Source organism: Anolis sagrei, chromosome 8, assembly GCF_037176765.1.
Source record: "Anolis sagrei isolate rAnoSag1 chromosome 8, rAnoSag1.mat, whole genome shotgun sequence".
NCBI lineage: Eukaryota > Metazoa > Chordata > Lepidosauria > Squamata > Dactyloidae > Anolis > Anolis sagrei.
In genome coordinates, this window is record NC_090028.1 from 23,207,045 (window position 1) to 23,233,715 (window position 26,671).

At 44.4% G+C, this 26,671-nt stretch overlaps 1 protein-coding gene across 2 annotated transcripts in view; it reads right to left on the bottom strand.

Annotated features, from left to right (window-relative positions):
• The window catches only part of MEAK7 (MTOR associated protein, eak-7 homolog), a 29,942-nt gene extending 21,122 nt beyond the window's left edge, over positions 1 to 8,820 (bottom strand). The window contains exons 1-2 of one of the 2 annotated variants that reach the window (XM_060788466.2): positions 8,652 to 8,820; positions 1,380 to 1,573 (exon numbers count right to left, since the gene is read on the bottom strand). In XM_060788466.2, coding sequence (XP_060644449.2) covers positions 1,380 to 1,550 — 171 coding nt within the window. In that variant the 5' untranslated portion in view covers positions 1,551 to 1,573; positions 8,652 to 8,820. The other variant, XM_060788467.2, reaches the window with a different exon arrangement.
• Positions 8,821 to 26,671: the final 17,851 nt, after the last annotated feature.

The window sequence follows — 26,671 nt, forward strand, 5'->3', positions numbered from 1 at the left end:
ATCTGGTATACCCTCTCACACTGGAAATTGCAATAAAAAGAACTTATGCTTCAAAGTCATTGAAAAGTCATTCATGACACCCAGAGGGAAGAAGAGCCGCCTGAGGCGGCGGAAGCCCAGGTGGCAACGAGGTGCCCCCCCCCCCATTTCTGCTCAGTGTTCCCTCTAAGTAGAATTGCACATAATTCTACTTTACTTATTTCACAGCACTATTGGCCAAAAGCTTTGTCTAAGAGCCATGCTTCCACTTGCTTCCTGAAGGCCAGGAGGGAGGGGGTTGAATTGATTTTGCTGGGGAGGTAGTTTCATAGCAGAGGGGCCAGCATTGTGAAGGCCCTGTCCCTTGTACTTAAATTGATATTTTTAAAAAACCACAGAACAGCAAGTTTGCAAAAAGCAAACTGCAAAGTAGCGAGGGTACACTGAAAACTCGTTGTTTGAGGGAAGTTTTTCCACCAATTCTGCTTCCCTCTCAACCTTTCCAAGATGTATCTAAGTAAGATCAGCATGTCAGAGTTTTATATTATTTAGATCATTTCTTAAATGAAAAATGGGTAAGTGATTGTAAGAATCATGACCATTCATTGTATGACCAGCAACAGTCAAGCCACCTGTGAAAGCTTAGCTACTACAAATTAAGAGACTGAGAATGTAGAGAGAAGAGAAGAGTAGAGTAGAGAATGAGCAGAGAATGCTGATGGTGATGATGAGACTGTGAAGAAAGCAAGAGCTAGAAGAAGAAGAATAGATTCCTGTAAAAGCTCAAGGAAGGTTTGCTGGAATATTGGGATCAATGGAATGAAACTGTTATTTGTGACTATTGCATAAACATTTACTTCATTGTAAGAAAGTTTGTCTTCTGTGGATTGTATTATTTTTCTCAACGAGGCGCAGCTTCCGAGAAGGGGGTTTGAATGCTTGAAATCAGCATTCAAACTATAAAGCAGCAACACCATAGCTGCGACACAGCATCATCTTGGAAAATCAAGGAAGAATTCCTGGAAGAAGAGGTGAAGTAACACCCCTAAGAGTATCAGTTAACATCATATCATAGATTAGTAACTCTTCTATCTTGGAGTGGATTTCCTACAATAAAGATTAATTTCTTCCCCCAAACCATTGACATGTTAGTTCCTTAAATCAAGATCTCTAACTTCATGCACTCCAAAACAAATCTTGCCAAGCCTGCAATGGGTTAGCCTGAGTGTTGTCACAAGTCAGAACTGACTTGAAGGCACACAACATCAACAAACTGTTGTGTTGCTGACTGCAAATGAGGGAACCATGCCTGCCTGCAGTAAGTATGACTGAAGTGGAAGAAGAGTCATGTAGACTGCCTTGAATGGGGAGGTTAAAAGGTAACTGTTTGCTTCTCTTGCCTTAATCGTCGCCAGAGTCACTCCCTTCTCGGCTGTCTTCAATGCCTTTGTGGCAGTAGCAACCTCCATCCTGGACAAGGAGCCAAATACAACCTCGATGCCGGCTTGTTCATCAGGAGGAAATCTCAAGAGGTGCTTCTGATAGGAGCCGTTGCTCTCCACGTTGCCCATCTTTTCCAGCAGACGGTGGAATCCTATGAGGAAAAGAAAAGGGAAGAGGAAGGAGACCAGCATGAGAACGGCAGTGAGGCTCAGGTGTGTCCAAGCCACCAGCCGAAGCAACAAGAGGAGCAGAAGAGAGGTCCAAAGCACTCTGTGTCTCTTCTCTCTTTTGCCACACTCTTTGCATCACCAGAGGCTGGGTGGACATGGAAAAACCAATACAGTTAAATGATTGCTTTAGCTTGTGCATAATTAATAGCACTCAACCATTATCTATCACAAAAGTATCTGGTGAATTCAGCTGCACACTGAATCGTCCTCAGGCATTCTGTGTTCCAGAAGTCATTCTTATTGCTGTTGTTATTATTATTATATCCCACTTTCAGACATGACTTTCACCAGAGCCCCTGGTAGTGCAACCCTTGTGACGGCAGGACTGGGTTGGTGGTTTGAATCCAGCAAGCGGGGTGAGCTCCCGTCTGTTAGCTCCAGCTTCCCATGCAGGGACATGAGGGAAGTCTCCCACAGGATGGTAACACATCCGGGCGTCCCAGGGCAACGTCCTTGCAGACGGCCAATTTTCTCAAACCAGAAGCAACTTGCAGTTTCTCAAGTTGCTCCTGACATGAAAAAAAAAGACATGAGACTCAAAGCCATCTATATATGGCCAACATAGGAAAAGCATGCCAGCCAAACAGGTTTTGTTGTTGTTCATTCGTTCAGTCGCTTCCGATTCTTCGTGACCTCATGGACCAGCCCATGCCAGAGCTCCCTGTCAGTCGTCACCACCCCCAACTCCTTCAAGATCAAGCCAGTCACTTCAAGTATACCATCCATCCATCATGTCCTTGGTCAGCCCTTCTTCCCTTTTCCTTCAATTTCCCCCAGCATAACTGTCTTCTCTAAGCTTTCCTGTCTTCTCATAGTGTGGGCAAAATACTTCATCTTTGTCTCTAATATCCTTCCCTCCAATGAGCAGTCGGGCTTTATTTCCTGAAATATGGACTGGTTGGGTCTTCTTGCGGTCCAAGGCACTCTCCAATACCACAGTTCAAAAGCATCTATCTCCCTTCGCTCAGGCTTCCCTATGGTCTAGCTCCAAAAGGGCTGCTGACAGCAACACATTACATCTTGTAGTCGCCAAAGCTCTCCTCTGGCTGGGATTGAGCAAAATGCTCACATGGAATTAATGATGTGGTAGGGGAACAAGTTGTTTTTGCTGCAAGAATCAGATTATGGAAGTCAAGATCCAAAAGTCTGAGAGGAAGGCACCTCAAGCAAACCCTTACCAGGGCAGCATTTCTTATGAAAATATATGTCTTCATTGCAAAAGAATATGCGGATCCAAAATAAGTATCTACAGTCACTTATGGACCCACCGCCAAGACTCTACCCTTGGAAGGCAATCAGACTCAGCCAAGAGGGATTGCTGATGATGAATAGAAATGCCCTTGGAGGGAATATCAAGTCACAAATAAGTGACAAGTCACAAATAAGTAACAGTGGCAAGAAGTTGACAGGGAACTAATAAAATGAATTTCAACAAGGACAAATGTAAGATACAGGACTTAGGCAGAAAAAAAATGAAATGCAAAGATACAGAATGGGGGACGATGCCTGGCTTGACAAGAGAATATGTGAGAAAGATCTTGGAATCTTTGTGAAATACAAGCTGAACATGAGCAAAGAGTGTGATGCAGGAGCTACAAGGGCAATGGGATTTGGGGCTGCATCCAAAGGAATATAGCATCTAGATCAAGCGAAGACCTGGTACCTCTGTATTCTGCTTTGGCCAGACCCCTTTACCTGGAATCACACTGTGTCCAATTCTGGGCCCCACAGTTTAAAAGATAGATTGACTCTAAGCTGGAAGAGGGTGACTAAAAGGATCAAAGGTCTGGAGACCATGAATTCCATGAATTCCAATTAGGAGAGTCTTAAAGAGATAAGTCTGCTTAGCCTGCAGAAGAGAAGGTTAAGAGAATGAGACATGAGAGGACCATTGATACATTTGTGAAAGGCTGTCACAAGAAAGAGGGAGGAGGTTTGTTTTCTGCTGCCCTGAAATCTAGGACTCAATGGGTTCAAATGACAGGGAAGGAGATTCCACCTGAACATGGTGAATAACTTCCTGGTGGTAAGGACAGTGGAACTCTCTGCCTCAGAGTCCTGTGGCGGCTCCTTTCTTGGAGTCTTTAAACAGAGCCTAGGTGGCTATCTGTCTGGGATGCTTTGATTGTGCTTTTCCTGAATGGCAGGGGGCTGGACTAGATGGCCCATGCGTCTCTTCCAACTCCATGATTCTATGAATAGGGAGAAACAGGCAGAGAGAAAGAAGGCCCCGCAAGCAAACCCTTGTCAGGACAGCCTTCCATTGGAAATATATGTCTTCACTATGAATGCAAGACCATACAGATCCAGAATAAGTCTCTACAATCATGGATCCACTTCCCTTGGAAGGCAATCAGACTCAACCAAGAGGGATTGCCACCAATGAATTAGGGATGTCCTTGGAGGGAATATCAAGTCATAAAGACGAAACTGTGGCAAGAAGATGACAGGGAAAAGGCTCTGTGTGTCAAGCCATTCTCAAAAGTGAGGCCTAGGAAAGACAAGATAAGTTAACAATGTTAATGACACCATGAGCTTGATAAAATAGGTATTCAAGGCCATGCAACTCTATCTCTGTTGGCTTTAAAAGCCATTTAACAAAAGAACTTATTGCATTTCATCACTGTCAATCTCCCCTTTGACAAATCACAGGTTTCTGACTCTACAAACAAATGCACATTTGAAAATATACCTTTCTGTTTGTTAAAATAATGCAGTCATAACGGAAGACATTTTTCCAGCATCAAGAGCCATATGTAAGTGGTGTTTTTTTTTTTAAAAAAGTATGCAACATGAGTCCTCTTTTATTAAACAAGCTCCGGTGACAGAGAGACAAATTAACGATCAAAGCACTGACAAGCATGAATTATTCACCAAACACAGCTACCTAAAACCTGTCAAGGAAAGCAAAGGAGAAAAGGGAAACGCAGCAGCAACAAAACACAGGTTGTCATTCCATACGAAGGGCATCCCTGCCTTCCTGTTCAGAGTAATCGAAACCAGCTTGGTTTGGATCAAGTCAAGAATAGAAAGAAGAAAGGATTAATCTTCAAGAAAGAAGAAAGGATTAATCTTAAAGTTAACTTCTTCAAATGTTGGGAAGGAGGAGAGGGAAGGCATCATTTTACTTTGTATGATAGTCATTAAATAATAATAATATTAATAATAAATCTTTATTTATGTGCCACTTTTCTCCCAGATCTACCCCCTCCCTTTCCTTCTTTTATTTTCCTTTCCTTTTTTTCCCTTTCCCTCTTGGGTCTTGGCTGTTCTCAGCACGGAGGTACTGGTTGGGAACTCACACGGGAGGGATTCTGTGTGTGTGCCCATAAGGCTAATCCATATTGCAGTGGTTCTCAACCTGGGGTCCCCAGATGTTTCTGGCCTACAACTCCCAGAAATCCCAACCAGTTTACCAGCTGTTAGGATTTCTGGGAGTTGGAGGCCAAAAACATCTGGAGACCCCAGGTTGAGAACCACTGCCATTTTGAGTTATGGGAAGGAATTCTGGGAAATGAAGTCCAGTATTCAAAGAAATGACAAAAAGGTACGCTCTGTGAGTTACCAAAGGCTGTCCAGGAAGGCACAATCAAAACACTCCCGAAAGATGACCATTCATTTTTACTTTATAGCAACCCTAGGCTATAATATATCTACAATAATATCTATGTATTTATCACAATAATATCTATAAGTCTACTATCTGTCTATCTACGAGGGTTATTTTTTAAGTAAGGTCCGTTTTGTTGTAGACACTAGTAGTTCGAGCGCATACCACAACGAGCACGTGCGCCGTGTACCGGCATGCCTCGGGAACAACTGTGCTCAGTTTCCGCTTTGTAGCTAACCTGTGCTTTAAAAATGTTTAAGACTATCAACTCACCCTCTGCATGTGAGGTTCGCTCAGTGATACAGTTTTTGTCAGCAAGGAACTTGCCTGCTGCAGAAATTCATCGACAGATGTGTGAAGTGTACGGTGATACTGTTATGAGTGAAAGCAAAGTGCGTAAGTGGGTATGACAATTCAAAGATGGCCGTGACAACGTCCATGATGAGGACCGCTCCGATCACCCTTCTTTGATTACAGACGATTTGGTGGCTTCAGTTGAAGCGAGGATTTGTGAAGAGGGTATTTTAAAATTGGTTCAGAGGTATGATAAGTGTTTGGCAACTATATCAAAAAATAGAGTGAAGTATGTACTTTCTGAAAATAAATTTACTTTTTTGAAATAAACTTATGTTCAAACGGATCTTACTTAAAAATACCCCTTGTATATATGATATCTATATGTCTGTAACAATAATATCTACATGTCTATAATAATATCTATAGGTCTATAATAATATCCATATCATATCCATATGTCTATCATTATAATATCTGTCTGTCAATAATATCTATACATCTATAATAATACCTATATGCCTATAATATCTATGCTCATAGTAATATCTATATACATGTATAATATCTACAATATCTATATGCCTATAATACCACCTATAGGTCTGTAATAATATCCATACATCTGTTGCCAGTTTTTGCTTGAAAGATATTTCGCCCTGTGCTCCTTCTATTTAGTTTTATACTAATACTTCTGATTAGTTTTATACTAATTTATGCAATGCTTTTGATACGAAATAAATAAATAACATCTATAATAATAATACCTATATGCCTTTAATAATATTTGTGTCTATAATAATATCTATATGCCTATAATAATACCTATACATCTGTAATAATAAGAACAATAATAATACCTATATAATATCTTTGAACTGGGTTATATGGCAGTGTGGACTCAGGTAACCCAGGGCCCTTCCACACATCCATAGAACCCTTTGGCCTCAAGGAGACTGAAATGGGCCTATCTTAGGTTGACACTTTGCCACTTCAGTTGTGTATTGATAGCTTAGAAACCAGCTCTTCCTCTTTTCTTTCTTTCCCATTTCTCCACAATGGGCCACAGGAACGCGTGGCCAGCTACAGCTAGTCTATATAAATAAAAATGTAATGTTCGTTTGTGGTATTAACACAACTCAAAAAACACTAGACGAATTGCCACCACATTTGGCCACAAGCTAACTACTAACTTAAGAAGTGACCATCACTCAAAAATAACTGATTTTGTAATTTGAGAGTTGTAGTTGCTGGGATTTATAGTTCACCTACAATCAAAGAGCATTCGAACTCCACCAATGATGGAACTGAACCAAATGTGGCACACAGGACTCCCATGACCAACAGAAAGCACTGACCTTGAGTTTGGGAGTTGTAGTTCACCTACATCCAGAGAGCACTGTGGATTCAAGCAATAATGGCTCTGGACCAAACTTGGCACAAATATTCCATATACCCAATTATGAACACAGATGGAGTTTAGGGGAAATAGACCTTGACATTTGAGAGTTGTAGTCAGGGGCGGCTCGTCCATTACGCGAAGTAAGCGGTCGCAGAACACTTTTTTTTTGCCAGGGGAGCAGAGGCGACTCTGTAAATGCCCGTCGACCGCCACTTGAGGAGTGCCCCCTCAGCTCACAACAGCCCTAGCAGTCTGGGGGGAGCCTCGACTTTCTTGCCTCGCTGCTGGGCGATCCTCTTCCCAAAGTGGCCGGGCCCTTGAGCCTCGCCTAGCCCCTCTCATTCCTGCTCCACCTGGCCACCAGATGCGTGAGCAGAGCCGGCGCTCAGTCGTTCTCTGTGTTAGATCCCTTTCCCATGACCAGCTCTCTTTCCCGATCCCCCGGCGCTCCACCCGCCTCATCTCCTCTCCCCAATCCGCGGGTGGGCCAAGGGATGGAGCCGCCGCGCCTGGCCCACTTCGGGTCTGGAGGTGTGTCTGAAGACCCCAGCGTGCGCACCAAAAGCCGCCTCTTCTCCTGACTTTCTCTTCAGCCATTGGGACCAAGAGAGAGAGACAAAGAAAGAGAGAGAGAGAGAGAGAGAGAGAGAGAGCCCCTCCGGCTGGAGGTATCTCCCACCTCCGCTCCCTCCTTTGTTTTTGTGCCTACCTTCAGGAAAGCTGGGCATCTCCACCTTTCTCTCTCTCTCTCTCTCTCTTGGTCCCAATGGCTGAGGAGAAAGTCAGGAGAAGAGGTGACTTTTGGTGCACACGTCAGGGTCTTCAGGCACGCCTCCCGACCCAAAGTGGCCCAGGCAAGGGAGCAAATGCGGCAAGTGTAGTTACTGGGATGTATAGTTCACCTACAATCAAAGAGCATTCTGAACTCCACCAATGATGGAATTGAACCAAATATGGCACACAGAACTCCCACGACAAACAGAAAATATATATCTGTTATTGGTTTGGGGGGGGGGGGTGCCAAAATACTGTTTGCTTGCCGTTGAAAATTACCTAGGGCCGCCTCTGGTTGTAGTTATTGGGATTTATAGTTCACCTACAATCAAAGAGCATGCTGAACCTCATCAACCACCACACAGAACCCCCATGACCAACAGAAAATACTTAAGGCCATCCAGTCCAACTCCCTTCACCAGAGCAAGAAAACGTGATCAAAACCCTCCTGACAGAGAGCCATCCAGCCATAAATATAGATAGATATGATACACACAGAGATTTGAAAGGGACCCCTAAAGAAGAACAATGATATGTTGCATGTTCCAGAGTAGGCAAACCAGACACTCTCCACATCAACATTGACAAAGAAACAGCAAGAAATACTGTTTACCCACAAGCAGAAAGACATGACATAGATTAGAAACCAACACTTTCTCATTACTTTATTTTCCAGATCACCAGACTGGGCCACAGCAACACCTGGCAGGGGACAGCTAGTACTACATATATATTTAATATTGCAATTATTATTACAAATATTAAAATATTAAAAATAGTAATTCCTAATAGCATATCCCACTCAAAGCTTCCCTAAGGAGACTACCTTATGAATAATTCATGTGGCCCTCATTAATATTCATGAGCCACGCCCCTTTGTTGATGTTCTGCATAGGCCACGCCTCTTTTCGCTAAATACCTCGAAGGGAGCTCTTATTTCGACGGCAGCGGCTGGCCCCTTCGGCCTGGAAGCTTCTTTGGAGGATACTTTCCCTCAGGAGCGGCCCATCTTTCGCCGCCGCAGCAGCAGCGCCTGCGCCGCCACCGCCTCCTCCTCCTTCTCCTCGCCGCCTCTTTTTCCTCCAGGCAGCATGACAGACAAACGGCCCAGCCAATAGAGATACGGGTTGGGAGATGACGTCACCGCGTCCACGGGGCCAAGCCAATAGAGTTAGCGCTTTCCGCAAAGGAAGGTGGGTTCTCAAGTTGATCTCCCGCCTCCATCTAGTTGACTGACAAGGAAATTAGCCAATAGAAATGCTGCTTTCCCGAAGGCGGGTTCTGAAGATAGGAGGATGGGTTCTGAGGTGGGTTCACCGCCTCCATCTAGCTGACTGACAGGCAGCCTAGCCAATAGAGATACCCATTTCAGCAAAGGGAGGTGGGTTCTCAAGTTGACGTCCCGCCTCCATCTAGTTGACTGACACTGAAACTAGCCAATAGAAATATTGCTTTCCCGAAGGCGGGTTCTGAAGATAGGAGGATGGGTTCTGAGGTGGGTTCACCACCTCCATCTAGCTGACTGAAAGGCAGCCTAGGCAATAGAGATTCCCATTTCAGCAAAGGGAGGTGGGTTCTGAAGATGGTGTCACCGACTCCGCCTAGCTGGCTGACTGAGGCCAATGGGAAGCGAGACAAGGAAGGTGACAGTAAAATAGAGCCATGGAAGCTTGGAGGCACCGAGTTCGAATCCCACCTGGTTCAAAAATAATAATAATTTCTATTATATTTAATAATTTGTTTATTTTAAGTTACAAATGGATTGCATTATATATATATTTATTTGCTACATTTGTGTACCGTTATTATTGTTCTTTTTCCTAATTAAATTATTATGCATTAAGTATTGCATTTATTGTTGATTATTATTAATAATTAATTGGTATTATTATTATTATTATTATTGTTATTGTGTGGTTAAAGGCTTTCATGGCCGGAATCACTGGGTTGCTGTGTTTTCCGGGCTTTATTTCCAATCTGTCCCAGCAGCATTCTTTCCTGACGTTTCGCCTGCATCTTCATAGGACCTAATGTGAGTTATGCAAGTGGAGTGTGTGTGTACACACACGCACGCACTTGCACGTGTGGAATAATGGCCAGGATGGGAGAAAGAACCCTTGTCTGTTTGAAGTGTGGATGTTGCAATTAGCAAGCTTGAACAACATTGAGTTGCCATGAAGCTGCAAAGTCAATCAGTGAGGGTATCCGCATAGAGGTGGCCTGGCTGTTCTTGCCTGGAGCCGTCCTCTCCCCACTGCAGGAGTCTATTGCATACTGTCGCAGCTCAGGATAGATTTATCTTGTGTTGTGACTCAGTTTGATTCTGAGTCTGAAACTGAACCCTCTGGGTCTTGTGAGCCAGAGTTCCCTGATGAAGAGGATGATGGGATTCAGATTTCTGTTGTGCCTGCTTCAGACAGCGCAGCAGGGGAAACCTTAAGTCAGTTCTCAGGGGAAAAGAATGTCAGTGGGATAGATAACGGCCAGGTGGAGTTGTCTTTGCCTTCTCAGCCTTCCCACAGTGATCTAGCCCATCTGGACCAAGATAAAGGAAGCCTTGAAGATAGTGAATTAATGAGCAGGCAAGAACACTTAGAATTAAGGGTCCGGAGGAGCTCTCGCTTAGCTGGTAAGCGAGAAGCCAAGTCGGCCAAGGGTCATTGCAATGCGTTCATGATTGCAAAGGGTATTTAGGCCCTTTGGGAGTTGTCAGTTCAACGTGGCTCTTTCCATGCAAACTCCTATGGATTAACCCTGGCTTTAAGCAGCTCGTTTTTGGGAGGTGGGCCACACTCTGTGCACACACTCTGACTATCTCCCACACACACACTCCCACACCACAAGGGAAGAAGATGCCATGATGGGGATCATAGGGACACTGCTTGGAAAGGAGCCCATCCAGCCCAACCTCATTTGGCAGTAAAGGAAGACACGATCAAAGCCCTCATAACAGATGGCCAACCAGTTGAAAGGGAGCCCTAAAGGCCATCCAGTCCAACCCCCTCCTACCCTCCTTCCTTCCCTTTCTCTACTTCCCTTCCTTCTCCTTCCCTCCCTTCCCTTCCCTCCCTTTCTTTCCTTCCTTTTTCTCCTCCCCTCACCAGCTTCATCCTCCTTTATTAAAACTACAGTGTAGATGCACCCAAAGTCGACCCTTCCACACTGCCATGTAAAATCCAGATTATCTACTTAGGACTGGATAGTATGGCAGTGTACACACGTGCACACGTACACGCACACGCACACATACACATGGATGGATGTTGGATCACTGGTTGGTGTGTGTGTGTGTATATATAATTACAATACTTTATATATTACTATTATACATATATATTATATTATATTTATTATTGTTATATATACTACTATATAATATAATGTTACTACTATATATATTACTACTTAAATAGACTCATAGAATAGAGTTAGAAGGGATTCTACCATGGTATTGGAGGAGAACAGACAGGAAGGAAAGAGAGAAGAAAGGAGGGAGGGAAAAAGGGAAGGAATGAAGGAGGGAAAGGGGGAAGGAAGGAAAGAGAGAAGGAGGGATGGAAGGAAGGAAAGAGGGAAGGAAGGAGAGAAGGAAGGAAAGCAAGAGCTACCGAAGGAAGGAAGAAGAGAAAGTAAAAGTAGAAAGGAAAGAAAAATGGGGGGAAATGCAGGAAAGAAGTAAAGAAAGAAGGAAGGAGAAAAAGAAATAAAAAAGTGAAAGAAGGAAGAAAACAGGGAGGGAAGAAAGGAGACAAAGGAAGAAATAGAGAAGGGGGGGGAAGGAAAGAGAGAAGGAAGGATGAAACCAAAGACCGAAAGAAGGAATGAAAGAAAGAGATAGAGAAGGAAGGAAGGACAGAAAGGGGAAGGGGAAGAAAAAGGGGGAAGGAATAGGTAGGTACCTCTCTTTCATAATAGTCCAGATATCTACCTCTACTTCGAAAATTCTTACTATAGGCCACAACAACGCGTGGCAGGGCACAGCTAGTTATTATTATTATTATCCTGACACAAAAACACAGTATGACACAGCAAACGAGGTATATATGCTGGATTTCATTATTATTATTATTATTATTATTATTTTACTATCTTTATTATTATTGGAAGGATACATAAGCACATTTACACTGAAGATTAGAATAATGATTTAATCAGAGCTGAACAGTCTTATCTTAAATTACAGTTTTATGTAAACATTCAAAAACATTTAACCTACTGATGCCTCAATTAATGTAATTTTATTGGTATCTATTTTTATTTTGAAATTTACCAGTAACTGCTGCATTTCCCGCCCTCGGCTTATACTCGAGTCAATAAGTTTTCCCAGTTTTTTGTGGTAAAATTAGGTGCCTTGGCTTATATTCGGGTCGGCTCATACTCGAGTATATACGGTATATAAAATCCACTTGCTTGACTCACATCAGATCCTATGATGGAGAAATGTCAGGAGAGAATGCTGCTGGAACAGGGCCAGGCAGCCCGAAAAACTCACACCAACCCAATTATTATTGTTATTCATCTGGCTAAAAGAACAGGGAAGTGTGCCAGTTTCCTTCTGCAACTGGAATGCCTGCAAAGGCCCACAAGGTGGCAGTTGGGAGCTTCTCACCATCTCAGAGCCATTCATTCATTGGGTTGCTGTGAGTTTTCCAGGCTGTCCGGCCATGTTGCAGAAGCATTCTCTTCTGACGCTTCACCCACATCTATGGTAGGCATCCTCGGAGGTTGCGAGGTCTGTTGGAAGCTAGGCAAGTGGGGTTTATATGCCTGCTATAGATGCTGGTGAAACGTCAGGAGAGAATGCTTCTTGAACATGGCCAAACAGCCGAAAAAACTTGCAGCAACCCAGTGATTATGGCCATGAAAACCTTCGACAACCCATTTATTCATTATTTCATTCCTCATTGAATCTTAGCTGCTCCAGAAACTGCAGGAAATACAAAATATGTTGCTGCAGAGACTGGGACACAATGGAGCCATTCATTCTAATGACAGGAAAAGAGATCCCACCTAAACAGGTTGGAGCTGCTCAACAGGGAAGGATAGTCCCTGGGAATCCGGTAAGCCTCCTTCTCTAGAGGTGTTTAAACAGAGCCTGGATGGCCATCTGCTGGGAGTGCTTAGACCAGGCGTGGGCAGGGGCGGCTCAACCCATTACGCAAAGTAAGCATTCGCAGTATAGGTGATTTTGCCCAGGGGCACTCTTGAGGCGCTCTTGGGAGAAAATAGACCTTGACAGAAAATAGACTTGGGAGAAATAGACCTTTGGAAACTGTTAAACAGAGGCTGGATGGCCATCTGTCAGGGGTGATTTGAATGCAATATTCCTGCTTCTTGGCAGGGGGTTGGACTGGATGGCCCATGAGGTCTCTTCCAACTCTTTCATTCTATGATTCTATGATTCTATATGCGATTTGTAGTTACTAGGATGTATAGTTCACCTAAAATCAAAGAGCATTCTGAACTCCACCAATGATGGAATTGAACCAAATATGGCACACAGAACTCCCATGACGAACAGAAAATATATATCAATGATTGGTTGGGGGGGGGGGGGGAGACGACGCCAAAATACTGTTTGCTTACCTTTGAAAATTACCTAGGGCAGCCTCTGGGCGTGGGCAAACAGCCAGTAGGCTGTTAGGAATTGTGGGAGTTGAAGTCCAAAACACCTGGAGGGCCCAAGTTTACTCATACCTGGAATAGCTGCTATCATGGAGTTTCCTCCTCTGGAGATTGTTAAGTAGAGGCTGGATGGCCATCTGTTGGGAGGGCGTCTTCCTGAATGATAAAATGGGGCTGGACTGGATGGCCTTTGGGTTTCCCTCCAAATCTGAAGGAATAGATCAGGCATGGGCAAACTTGGGCCCTCCGGGTGTTTTGGACTCCAACTCCCACCATCCCTAACAGCCAGTAGTCCAAAACACCCAGAGGGCCCAAGTTTACTCATACCTGGTATAGATACTATAGATAATATCCTGGAAAGAAGTGACAAGTGGAGTGCCGCAGGGTTCCGTCCTGGTCCCGGTCCTGTTCAACACCTTTATTAATGGGCTAGAAGGCAGGATCATCAAGTATGCAGACGACACCAAATTGGGAGGGATAGCCAATACTCCAGAGGACAGGAGCAGGATTCAAAATGATCTTGACAGATTGGAGAGATGGGCCAAAACTAACAAAATGAAGTTCAACAGTGACAAATGCAAGATACTCCACTTTGGCAGGAAAAACGAAATGCACAGAATGGGGGACAATGCCTGGCTCGAGAGCAGTACGTGTGAAAAAGATCTTGGAGCCCTCGTGGACAACAAGTTAAACATGAGCCAACAATGTGATGTGGCGGCAAAAAAAGCTAATGGGATTTTGGCCTGCATCAATAGGAGCATAGTGTCTAGATCTAGGGAAGTCATGCTACCCCTCTACAAGAAAGGAGATTCCATCTGAACATGAGGAAGAACTTCCTGACTGTGAGAGCCGTTCAGCAGTGGAACTCTCTGCCCCGGAGTGTGGTGGAGGCTCCTTCTTTGGAAGCTTTGGAAGCATCTGTCAGGGGTGATTTGAATGCAATGTTCCTGCTTCTTGGCAGGGGGTTGGACTGGATGGCCCATGCGGTCTCTTCCAACTCTTTGATTCTATGATTCTATCGCGCCCCCCAAATGGGAAGTTCAACCTCATAAATCCCCATAAATGTCTTGCTCCTTTTTTTTTAATCTCATCACAGTTTTTAAATTGTTTTATCCTGTACATGTGGCCCGCTCATTGTTATCGCTATTGCTATTGTGGTTATGTTTATTAGAATGTTATTTTAAGACTGCTTTTTTCCCTTATTATTATTAATGTACTTTGATGATGTTGTCGTTATTTGTTTTTTATGTTTTGATTTTATTGCTGTAATATGTTGTCCGGGCTTGGCCCCATGTAAGCTGCTCCGAGTCCCCATCGGGGAGATGGTGGCAGGGTATAAATAAAGATTATTATTATTATTATTATTATTATTATTATTATTATCTTCTCTGGAGATCGTTAAGTAGAGGTTGGATGGCCAACTGTTGGGAGGGCTTTGATTGTGTCTTCCTGAATGATAAAATGGGGTTGGACTGGATGGCCTTTGGGTTCCCTTCCAACTTTACAATTGATATTAATACAAACTCTGCCTCATTTTGACCTTTTTGTGCAATGATTTCCCATAAAAGGCAGGCGGTCTTAGCCCAGTCTCTCTCTCTCTCTCCATCTGACCTGGTTTGCTTGATTCTCAGTCATCTCTTGTGGTTTCCCTTTTCCTTGCTGCTCTGCTTTTCTTTTTCTCTCTCTTTTTGCTGACGGGTTACCTGTTTCTCATCTCCATCCAAGAGAGATGCCCATATAAGGCCAAAGAGAGGCGAAAATGAAGAAACATGTTGGTGCTGAATCACAAGCGTTGTCGCCTGAGGAAGCGACCTGGGTTTTGCAATGAGAAGGAAGCCACGTTTGACCTTTTGGTTTGCAAGCTGATGGCCTGAATCACCCAAAGATAGATCGCTTGTTCCGTTGAGCAAGACACGCATAAAGGAGAGGCAAGAGGGGCGCATCCATGCATCTACGCCAGTGTGTCTTCACCTTCCTAATGCCGCGACCCCTTAATACAGTTCTTCATGTTGTGGTGTCTCCCAAACAAAACATTGTTTTTGTTGCTACTTCATAACTGTAATTTTGCTACTGTTATGAATCAGAATGTAAATATCTGAGATGTAGGATCTGTTTTCATTCACTGGACCAAATTTGAAACTAATACCCGATATGTCCAAATATGAATACTGGTGGAGTTGGGGGTGTGTGATTTTGTCATTTGGAAGTTGTAGTTGTTGGGATTTATAGTTCACCTACAATCAAAGCCAAGGTTAAATCCCTCTCCAATGCCAGAAATAGAGCTTAATGGTGTAATAATCTATATAAATAAAAATATAATGTTCGTTTGTGGGATTAACAGAACTCAAAAACCAGTGGGACAGATGACACCAAATTTGGACAGCATACACCTAACAACCCAATGTATGTCTTTCACTAAAAAAAAAATTTGATTTTGTCATTTGGGAGTTGTAGTTGCTGGGATTTATAGTTCTCCTACAATCAAAGAGCATTCTGAACACCACTAATTATGGCATTGAACCAAACGTGGAATAAAGGATTCCCATGACCAACAGAAAATACTGGAAGGGTTTGGTGGGCATTGACCTTGAGTTTGGGAGTTGTGGTTCACCAGCATCCAGAGAGCACTGTGGACTCAAACAATGATGAATTTGGACCAAACATGGTACAAATAAACCCCTTCATGACCCCCCCCCCCCAGGGGTCCTAATCCCCAGGTTGAGAAATGCTAGTCTACACTGTTGAATGAATGCATTTTGAGACCACTTGAGAAGAAGTTCTTCTTAATGTTTAGGTGGAAACTTTCCCTTCCGTAATTTGAATCCATCATCATCATCATCATCGTTGTTGTTGTCATCAGTATCCTAGTCTCTAGAGGAGGGGTGGGCAAACTTGGGCTCTTCAGGTGTTTTGGACTCCAACTCCCACAATTCCTAACAGCCCCTGGTCCCTTCCTTTTCCCCCTCAGCCGCTTAAGCGGCTGAGGGGGAAAAGGAAGGGGCCTGAGGCTGTTAGGAATTGTGGGAGTTGGAGTCCAAAACACCTGAAGAGCCCAAGTTTGCCCACCCCTCCTCTAGAGCAGGAGAAAGCAAGCTCACCCATCCTCAATGTAATATCCTTGGAAATATTTCAACCTGGCTCTTATGCCTCTTTCTCTGAACCTTCTCATCTCCGAGCTAAACATCCCCAGCTCCCGAAGCCACTCCTTATTGGGATTTATAGTTTCCAGACTTTCAACTGTTTGGATTGACCTTTGTGGGACCCTTTTCAGCTTGCCAAAGCTCAGGAAGGTTTGCTATAAGTCTGAGCTGGCTGGAGGGCGCAAAGCAACAGGATGCAAGACTGGGCAGTGCTGCACAATATTGCTCAAAACGATTGAGCGTCACATTCCAGGCTTTCTGGGTTGCATTCTGACCTCGTTGGGCTGGACATGTAAAAATGCTGATCCCATCCCTTTACGAGGAACCAGCTGTTTTGGATGGAGTATTTTCGTCTCCGCGGATCCGAGACATCCTGCTCTCTGCTGACATTGCAGAAGTGGTGTTGTCCGCCCCATTGTCTTTGAAAGGGACCTCCTGCCCCTTGGACTTGGGACAGTGGGGCCACACAAAGGCCTCCAGTGCATCTACACGGTGGAATTAACCCAGTTTAATCATCGCTGCTCCCTCCTAGTTGCTGTTGTCAGGTAATAAGTATGCCCGCACTCCATGGCACAGGAGGCAAAAGATGTTGTCAGACCACAACTCCATCGCATCAAGCCAGGGCAGTTCAAGTGGTACCAAACTGCATTAATCCCACAGTGTAGATGCTCCCGCAGGAATTGGAACGGCAGGAAAAGTAACAGGTCAAGAGGTCGGCATGGAAATAGACAACTGGACAAATGGCACGAAAGAGAGGTTGGAAAGAGACTGGTGGCACTGTGGCTAAATGTGCAGCTATTTTCTCCTTCTGTTCCTCTTTCACAATGCATATTAACACCACGTTGTTGTAGGTTTTTTATGGGCTATATGGCAATGTTCTAGAGCAGTGGTTCTCAACCTGTGGGTCCCCAGATATTTTGGCCTTCAACTCCCAGAAATCCTAACAGCTGGTAAACACAGAGCCACCATGACCCATCCTACATTCTGTTGTGGTTTGAAGGGGGATAGACTATGGATGGTGGGACTTGCAGTTCCATCACTCACTTCCTGAGACCATCACGACCCACACCAATGAATGAGCAAGGCCAAACTTGGCACCCAGAGCCCCCCAAGACCCATTCTACACCCTGGTGCAGTTTCAAGGAGAATGGACCACGGATGATGGGACTTGCATATGGGAGCTATAGATCAATGCTATGGGATGCTGGGAGTTGTAGTTTGGAGAGACACCGTCACTCTTTGGCAGAGAAGGCTGAAGGCCTTGCAAATATGACAATCCCTGATTCCATAGCATTGAGGCATGGCAGTTCAACTGCATTAGTCCTACAGTGTAAATAGACCATTTCCGGGTCCTAAACAAAGGTCATAAAGTATTGAGGGCAAAGCAGCTGGACCTCTGAAAGCCTTCCATCCCGCCTGGGATACCCAGTGAAGCAGAAAGGAGAAAGCTCGACCCCATAAACAGCCAATGCGGAAGAATATATTTTCAATAAATAATGAGCCAAGCCTGCAGGGACCAAGTGGATATAAATGAGGCAGCAAAGGTTGGCCATAAATTAAGGATGCCCTCAATGGGAGGCTTCCTTGGGCTGCAAATATCCCGAATCTCATCTTGTGAAAGGGAGAAAAGGAGCAAATGGCTTTACTATGGCACCAAACATATGGTGCCATATGCTACAGAGTCCTGGGATTTGTAGTTTTCTGAGGCCCGGTATCATTGGTAGAGAGGGCTTGCAAAACTACAACTCCCAGGTTACACAGCCAGGAGGCATGGCAGCTCCTTCTTTGGAAGCTTTTAAACAGAGGCTGGATGGCCATCTGTCAGGGGTGATCTGAATGCAATATTCCTGCTTCTTGGCAGGGGGTTGGGCTGGATGGCCCATGAGGTCTCTTCCAACTCTTTGATTCTATGATTCTATGATTCTATGTATATACAATATATTATATTATATTATATTATATTATATTATATTATATTATATTATAAGCACAGTGCAGGAGACAAGATGGAACTGCCTTCCTGGCCCCTCTTTTCACTGATCTCAGAGCAGCGGTTGGTGCTGAAGGGGGGGGGGCAACTGATGACACTGGAGGCAAGATGGGATTGACTTTATGGCTCCTCTCTTAGTAAAACTACAACTCCCAGGATTCGATAGCATTGAGCCATGGTACCACTGCCATGCAAGGCTGGGGTAAAAATTGCTGGAAAAAACATTAACAACCTTAGATATGCAGATGATACCGCTTTGATGGCCGAAAGCGAGGAGAAGCTGAGGAGCCTTCTAATCAAGGTGAAAGAATAAAGCGCAAAAGCTGGGTTGCAGCTAAACACCAAAAAAAACCAAGATTATGGCAACAAGACTGATTGATAACTGGCAAATAGAGGGAGAAAACGTGGAGACAGTGACCGACTCTGTATTTCTAGGGGCAAAGATTACTGCAGACAGAGACTGCAGACAGGAAATCAGAAGATGTTTCCTTCTTGGGAGGAGAGCAATGACCAATCTCGATAAAATAGCAAAGACTAGAGACATCACACTGGCAACGAAGATCCGCATAGCCAAAGCAATAGTATTCCTGTCAGGACATGATTCAAAGCTTGAGAAAATAAGCATTTGACTCCTGCCCTTGCCAACATACCTGAAGCAAGGTCAGCGTCAACAAAGGAATCTGGAGGAGGAGAGCAGTCCTGCGAGGAAGCGATAATCAGGAGAAATTGTTCACAGGAGTTGGAGAAGGCTGGGGAAGGGTTGGAAGGTTTTGGAAGAGGAGGAGGGGAAAACCACGCTGAAAGGGATTGAAGGTAAAAGGGAAATTAGTAGTGTTATTTTTCCTCGTCTGTGTAGAAGCAATAAAGCTGGCTATGTCCACATAGCATGTGGGTACCATTTGATTGCTAAACCCTACCAGCAGGATCTGACAATTCCCCATAGTAGTCACCTATGGATGTGAGAGCTGGCCCATAAGGAAGGCTGAACAAAGGAAGATAGATGCTTTTGAACTGTGGTGTTGGAGGAAAGTTCTGAGAGTGCTTTGGACCGCCAGAAGATCCAAACAGTCCATACTTCAGGAAATAAAGCCCGACTGCTCATTAGAAGGAAGGATAGTAGAGGCAAATATGAAGCACCGTATATTCTGGCATATAAGATGACTGGGCGTATAAGACTACCCCCAACTTTTCCAGTTAAAATATAGATTTTGGGATATATTCGCTGTATAAGACTACCCCTCTTCCAACGCACACCAAATAAAAATTTAAAAAGCATCAGATTTGATTTTGTCAGGTTTTACAATGTATTGTAATGTAATATAGCTGAGTCATGCACTGCTAATGGGCTTCTATTGGAAATGCTGAGTCATACATTAACTGTATATAGGGAATCATTTGGGGAATGTGTTCTGGCCTAGTCCAGGTGATTGTGAATGATGTAATCCTAGGTCTGAATTAAGTTAATGAGTTGGGAACCAATCAGAGATTGCTATGTGTAATTGTATAGAATTGTATATAAGGAAGTCAAGTACATTGTATATTTCTCTCCTTGTGCTGTGATGCTGTTCGTCAAAGGCTCTATGTAATTGATTAAAAGAACCTGTCTGCTAAGACAAGATATAACTGTGTGCTGTGGTAAGTTTGTAATATCATTTAGACCAGGGGTCCCCAAACTACGCCCCGCGGGCCATTTCCAGCCCACCAAGGGCCGTAATCTGGCCTGCGGAGGAGGAGCGCCCCCCCCCCCACAGTGCCCCTCCGTTGGCTGGCGCACGCTATCCCTCAGGCCCGATGGACAGCGTGAGCCAGCCAAGGGAGGCTGGTCCGCGTGGTCTACTCGCGAGTAAAGCACCTCACGAGGTGCTTTACTCACAAGTAGGCCGCACGGGCCTGCTCCCCCCTTGGCAGGCTCACGCTATCCGTCAGGCCTGATGGACAGCGTGAGTCAGCCAAGGGAGGCTGCCCCAGCGCTACATGCAGTCATGCTGGCCACATGACCTTGGAGGTGTCTACGGACAACGCCGGCTTTTTGACTTAGAAATGCAGACGAGCACCACAGAGTCAGACACGACTGGACTCCATGTCAGAGGAAAACCTTTAACCAGGAAAATTGTGGAAGACCCAGGGTGGGAGAAAGAACTCTTGTCTGTTGGAGGTAGGTATGAATGTTTCAGTTGGCCACCTTGATTGCCATTTCATAGGCTGACAGTTTTTAGGGAGAATCCTTTGTTGAGAGATGATTAGCTGGCCCTGATTGTTTCTTGTCTGGAGTTCCCCTGTGTTTGAATGTTGTTCTTTATTTACAGTTATAATTTTAGAGATTTTTAAATACTGGTAGCCAGATTTTTGATCAGACTAGAAATAGGAAGATTTCCATTCTCTGCTCCTGGAATTACTGCCTAAAGAGGGCTAGAAAGAACCCCCTCTAAGGGCCTTTCCACACAGCAAAATAAGATATGTGCAATGTGCATAGGAATTTTTTATTGATTTTTTTAAAAAAACTATTGTCCGGCCCTCCATCGGTCTGAGGAACAGTAAACTGGCCCCCGGTTTAAAAGGTTTGAGGACCCCTGATCTAGACTGGGGGAAAACAATAGTAAAACTGACAATGACCGGGCATGTGCTCAAGTGCCTGTAAAAGAGTTCCAGAGTGACTGCAGTTTGTGGGAGCAGTTGACTGAAAATAATGTGCAGGAAGAAGCTACTGGAAAGAGCTGAAGTTGTGCAACTGATCTGCTGCTGAATTGTGAAATTAATCTCAACATATTTAAATATGGTAATTTTCCTATTACTGTACCTCCTTCTCTGCCTCTCAGATCTTGCACATGTGCACTTGCACCACTTCACTGCAGTCTTCAGAAGTGAGATCTGAGAGGCAGAGGAGGAGGTACGGTAATAGGATACAAGGGCAGGCTAGACAGGTAAAAGAGGTGTGTTTGTCTGGGCCCAGAGCCACTCTATCTCTTTATTCCATACCCAGGGCACCCCGGACGCCTGCAGCTTGCTCCGGCCTTCACTTACACCTTCCCGGTGAGGCGCCCCTTCACCTCACCATCGGCACCGCATTGTCCACGAATCCTGATGAATGGATTTTCTTCTACCGTACTTGTACAGTGTCACCCTTAATGCTTTCATACAGTTGTTGCATACGGCAGGGACGCGGCCATTGCCATTTTTGAGCTTCCCCACCATATGCAGCAACCACTGATTCTCCAATCCGATTGGAAGTTTCAGCATCCGCTCTATAAGACGACTCCCGCGTATAAGACGACTCCTGCGTATAGAATCATAGAATCATAGAATCAAAGAGTTGGAAGAGACCTCATGGGCCATCCAGTCCAACCCCCTGCCAAGAAGCAGGAATATTGCATTCAAATCACCCCTGACAGATGGCCATCCAGCCTCTGTTTAAAAGCTTCCAAAGAAGGAGCCTCCACCACACTCTGGGGCAGAGAGTTCCACTGCTGAACGGCTCTCACAGTCAGGAAGTTCTTCCTCATGTTCAGATGGAATCTCCTCTCTTGTAGTTTGAAGCCATTGTTCCGCGTCCTAGTCTCCAAGGAAGCAGAAAACAAGCTTGCTCCCTCCTCCCTGTGGTTTCCTCTCACATATTTATACATGGCTATCATATGGTGCAGTGGGTTAAAGCACTGAGCTGCTGAGCTTGTTGATCAAAAGGTCGCAGGTTCGATTCTGGGGAGCGGCATGAGCTTCCGCTGTCAGCCCTAGCTTCTGCCAACCTAGCAGTTCGAAAACATGCAAATGTGAGTAGATCAATAGGTAAGGAAGGTAACGGGGCTCCATGCAGTCATGCCGGCCACATGACCCTGGAGGTGTCTACGGACAACGCTGGCTCTTTGGCTTAGAAATGGAGATGAGCACCACACCCCAGAGTCAGACATGACTGGACTTAATGCCAGGGGACTACCTTTACCTTTTATCATATCTCCTCTCAGCCTTCTCTTCTCCAGGCTAAATATGCCCAGCTCCTTAAGCCGCTCCTCATAGGGCTTGTTCTCCAGACCCTTGATCATTTTAGTCGCCCTCCTCTGGACACATTCTAGCTTGTCAATATCTCTCTTGAATTGTAGTGCCCAGAATTGGACACAATTATAAGACTACTCCAGTGTATAAGACTACTCCCGTGTATAAGACTACTACCATGTATAAGATAACCCCACATATAAGATGACCCCTGACTTTTGAAAAGATTTTCTTGGGTTAAAAAGTAGTCTTATACACCAGAATATAGGGTGCTTTGGACACATAATGAGAAGAAAAGAAATCTTAGAGAAGACAATGATGCTGAGGGGAAAGGAAGGAAAAAGGAAGAGGGGCCGATCAAGGGCAAGATGGATGGGTGGCATCCTTGAAGTGACTGGCTTGACCTTGAAGGAGCTGGGGGTGGTGACGGCTAACAGGGAACTCTGGCGTAGGCTGGTTCATGAGATCACGAAGAGTCGGAAGCGAGTGAACAAATGAACAACAACTACCACTGCCATGGAGTCAAGTGATGTTAAACTGCATTTGTTCAGCAATTTAGATGCATTTTAAAGTTACCTATAGATATATGTTGCAAATCTGCATCCTTTGGAGGTTTTTCCCTCTTCCAATCCCTCCCCTTGCACCGATTTGGGCGATGCCCATTACGGCTTGCATAAATGGGTCTCCCCTCGCGGAGTTGCCATGACAATAGATGTTCAGGAGCCTTATAACAAATTAGTCACAGAGAGGTGGGAGAGAAGAACGGTAAATATTTCGGAATTTGATTGGAAAACAGCTCATTCCTTTTGTGCGGAGAAAATAATAAGTGTTCTGAGCCATAAAGGATGCACTCAGGGTTCATTGAAATCAGTGTAGAGCAGGCAGGCTTTTTGCAAAGCACGTAACAGTGTAGAACTGGAAAGTCTTTGCAAAGCTTATAGTGCAGAACAGGTAAGTCTTGACAAAGCTAGTAACAGTGAAGAGCAGGTAAGCATTTGCAAAGCTAGTAGTGCAGAACAGGTAAGTGACCGCATTTCTGTGTACAAACCCACACGATCTCTTCGATCATCTGGAGAGGCTCTGCTCTCGCTCCCACCTCCCTCGTAGGTGCGATTGGTGGGGACGAGGGAGAGGACCTTCTCTGTGGTGGCCCCCCGACTCTGGAACTCACTTCCAAAGGATATCAGGCATGCCCCTACATTGGCAGACTTTAGGAGGAGCCTGAAAACCACTTTGAGTTGCCTGAGGGCTGAGAAAAGCGGTATATAAATAAAGTAAATAAATAATAAATAAATAAAACGTGACTGTTCCAGTGTGCCTTCCCGGAATAAGGAAATAATTCCCAGCAAAATGTCCTCAGAATGCACTTTAACTATTTGTTGGATTGCGCTCCCCTCACTTTCTAAAATCCTCCTGCCAGATATATCCTACCTTGTTCATACCCAGCATTTATTTATTTTTTAATTATTACATTTGGCCCGGCCATAGGTTTTTAAATCTTTGTGTGTTATTGTTTATATGTGATTTATATTAATTGTATTGTTTTTGTTTTAGTGAAAGGACCAAGGCAGAAACATCTCCAGCTCATCCCCTGTTTGGGTATCAGCCAGCACGTCAACGACTTAAATCTAGAAATAGTTTTCTAAGATCCACAGAGACACTCGCTGGAACACCTCAGCAAGCGAGAGTCCAAAAGTGGCAGGCTCAAACCCAGAACCTCAATCAGTGGCTGATACCAAATGAGAGACTCCCCCCTGGACACACAGAGGACTGGGCGACTTGGAAGGCGCTGAACAGACTGCGCTCTGGCACCACAAGATGCAGAGCCAACCTCAAGAAATGGGGCCACAAAGTGGAATCCACGACATGCGAGTGTGGAGAAGAGCAAACCACTGACCACCTGCTGCAATGCAACCTGATCCCTGCCACATGCACAATGGAGGACCTTCTAGCGGCAACACCAGAGGCACTCCAAGTGGCCAGATATTGGTCAAAGGACATTTAATCAACTACCAAACTCACAAATTTTGTATTTTGTCTGTTTGTTTGCTTTGTTCTGTTAGAAATGTAATATAATTGACTGGGTGCCCTGACACGACAAATAAATAATTTTTTTTGTTTATTGCTTTCTTGTTTTATTGATGTGTTGTTTGGCTCTGGCCTCATGTAAGCCACTCCGAGTCCCTTGGGGAGATGGTGGCAGGGTATAAATAAAGATTATTATTATTATTATTATTATTATTATTATTATTATTAGTCTTTGAAGAGCTAGTAGTGCAGAGCAGGCAAGCATTTGCAAAGCCATTAGTGCATAACAGGTAAGTCTTTACAAAGCTATTTGTGCAGAACTGGTAAGTCTTTACAAAACTATTAGTGCAGAACAGGTAAGCATTGGCAAAGCTAAAGACCTTGCAAAATTACAATTACCAGACTGCATAGCATTGCCCATGGGGGTTCAAATGGCGTCAAACTGCTTTCGTTCTGCAGTGTGGACACACCCTGAGATGGAGCTTATGTGGCCCACGGAGGTCAGGGAGCGTGCCCATAATAGCACCCAATGGAAAGAGTGGAGTGGATTTAGGTCAGTTGAATATAATTACCCAAGTTGGAGCACAGCCAGGACACCTGAGCTTTGGCGGCTCCTTCCAAGTCCATTGCCTTGGGACTCGACTCCGGCGCTGAATGGCTCACCTGAGATCTCTCCTGACTAGACGGAGGCCTCAGGTCCCCAAAGTGGTTGTGATAATCGGTTTGCGGTTATGGAAAGCACCACACTCGATTAAATGTAAGAGGAGGATGCATACTATGGAGAAGGAAATGATGAAGTGCCAATCAGGCTATGTGTACAATCAGTATATGAAACGTATTGTCGAAGGCTTTCATGGCTGGAATCACTAGGTTCTTGTGGGTTTTTTCGGGCTATAGGGCCATGTTCTAGAGGCATTTCTCCTGACGTTTCGCCTGCATCTATGGCAAGCATCCTCAGAGGTAGTGAGGTCTGTTGGAATTAGGACAATGGGTTTATATATCTGTGGAATGACTGGGGTGGGGCAAAGAGCTCTTCTCTGCTGGAGCTAGGTGTGAATGTTTCAACTGACCACCTTCATTAGCATTTGAAGGCCTGGCTGAGCCTGGGAAAATCTTTTGTTGAGAGGTGTTAAGATGTGCCTGGTTGTTTCCTCTCTGCTGTTTTGCTGTTGTAATTTTAGAGTTTTTAATACTGGTAGCCAGATTTTGTTCATTTTCATGGTCTCTTCCTTTCTGTTGAAATTGTCCACATGCTTGTGGATTTCAATGGCTTCTTTGTGTAGTCTGACATGGTGGTTGTTGGAGTGGTCCAGCATTTCTGTGTTCTCAAATAATATGCTGTGTCCAGGCTGGTTCATCTGGTGCTCTGCTATGGCTGACTTCTCTAAAATTACAACAGCAAAACAGCAGAGAGGAAACAACCAGGCACATCTTAACACCTCTCAACAAAAGATTTTCCGAGGCTCAGCCAGGCCTTCAAATGCTAATCAAGGTGGTCAGTTGAAACATTCACACCTAGCTCCAGCAGAGAAGAGCTCTTTGCCCCACCCCAGCCATTCCATAGAGATATAAACCCATTTTCCTAATTCCAACAGACCTCACTACCTCTGAGGATGCTTGCCACAGATGCAGCCGAAACGTCAGGAGAAATGCCTCTAGAACATGGCCCTATAGCCCGAAAAAAAACACAAGAACCTAGTATATGAAACATCCACCGATTCTGTCTTTAGACCTGGGTCGCAACTCAGAGATGTATATATAAATATTCCAAAATGTGAAAATATCCAAAATACATAACATAATACAGATATTGGCCCATGTTATGCATATACTAGACCCTTGCTATCTGCTGGGACTTGGTTAGTTAGATGTTCATTCATAACGTTTTTATGACGCAGGAAGCAAAACGTTTTGATCCACCCTCGTATTATTATTATTATATAATGATGAAATGTTGTCTTTTACATAAAATGGCAAAATCAATAGTGGCCTTTTTGGGGGGAAATTATTAGTATTTTAATCATTGTAATAATAATTGCAGTATTAAAATATTTAGTATTTAAATCAGGGGGCCACAAACTGTTGTTGTTGTTGTTGTTGTTGTTATTACTGGCTGTTAGTAATTGTGGGAGTTGCAGTCCAAAACACTGGAGGAAAGACTGAAGTTGGCCC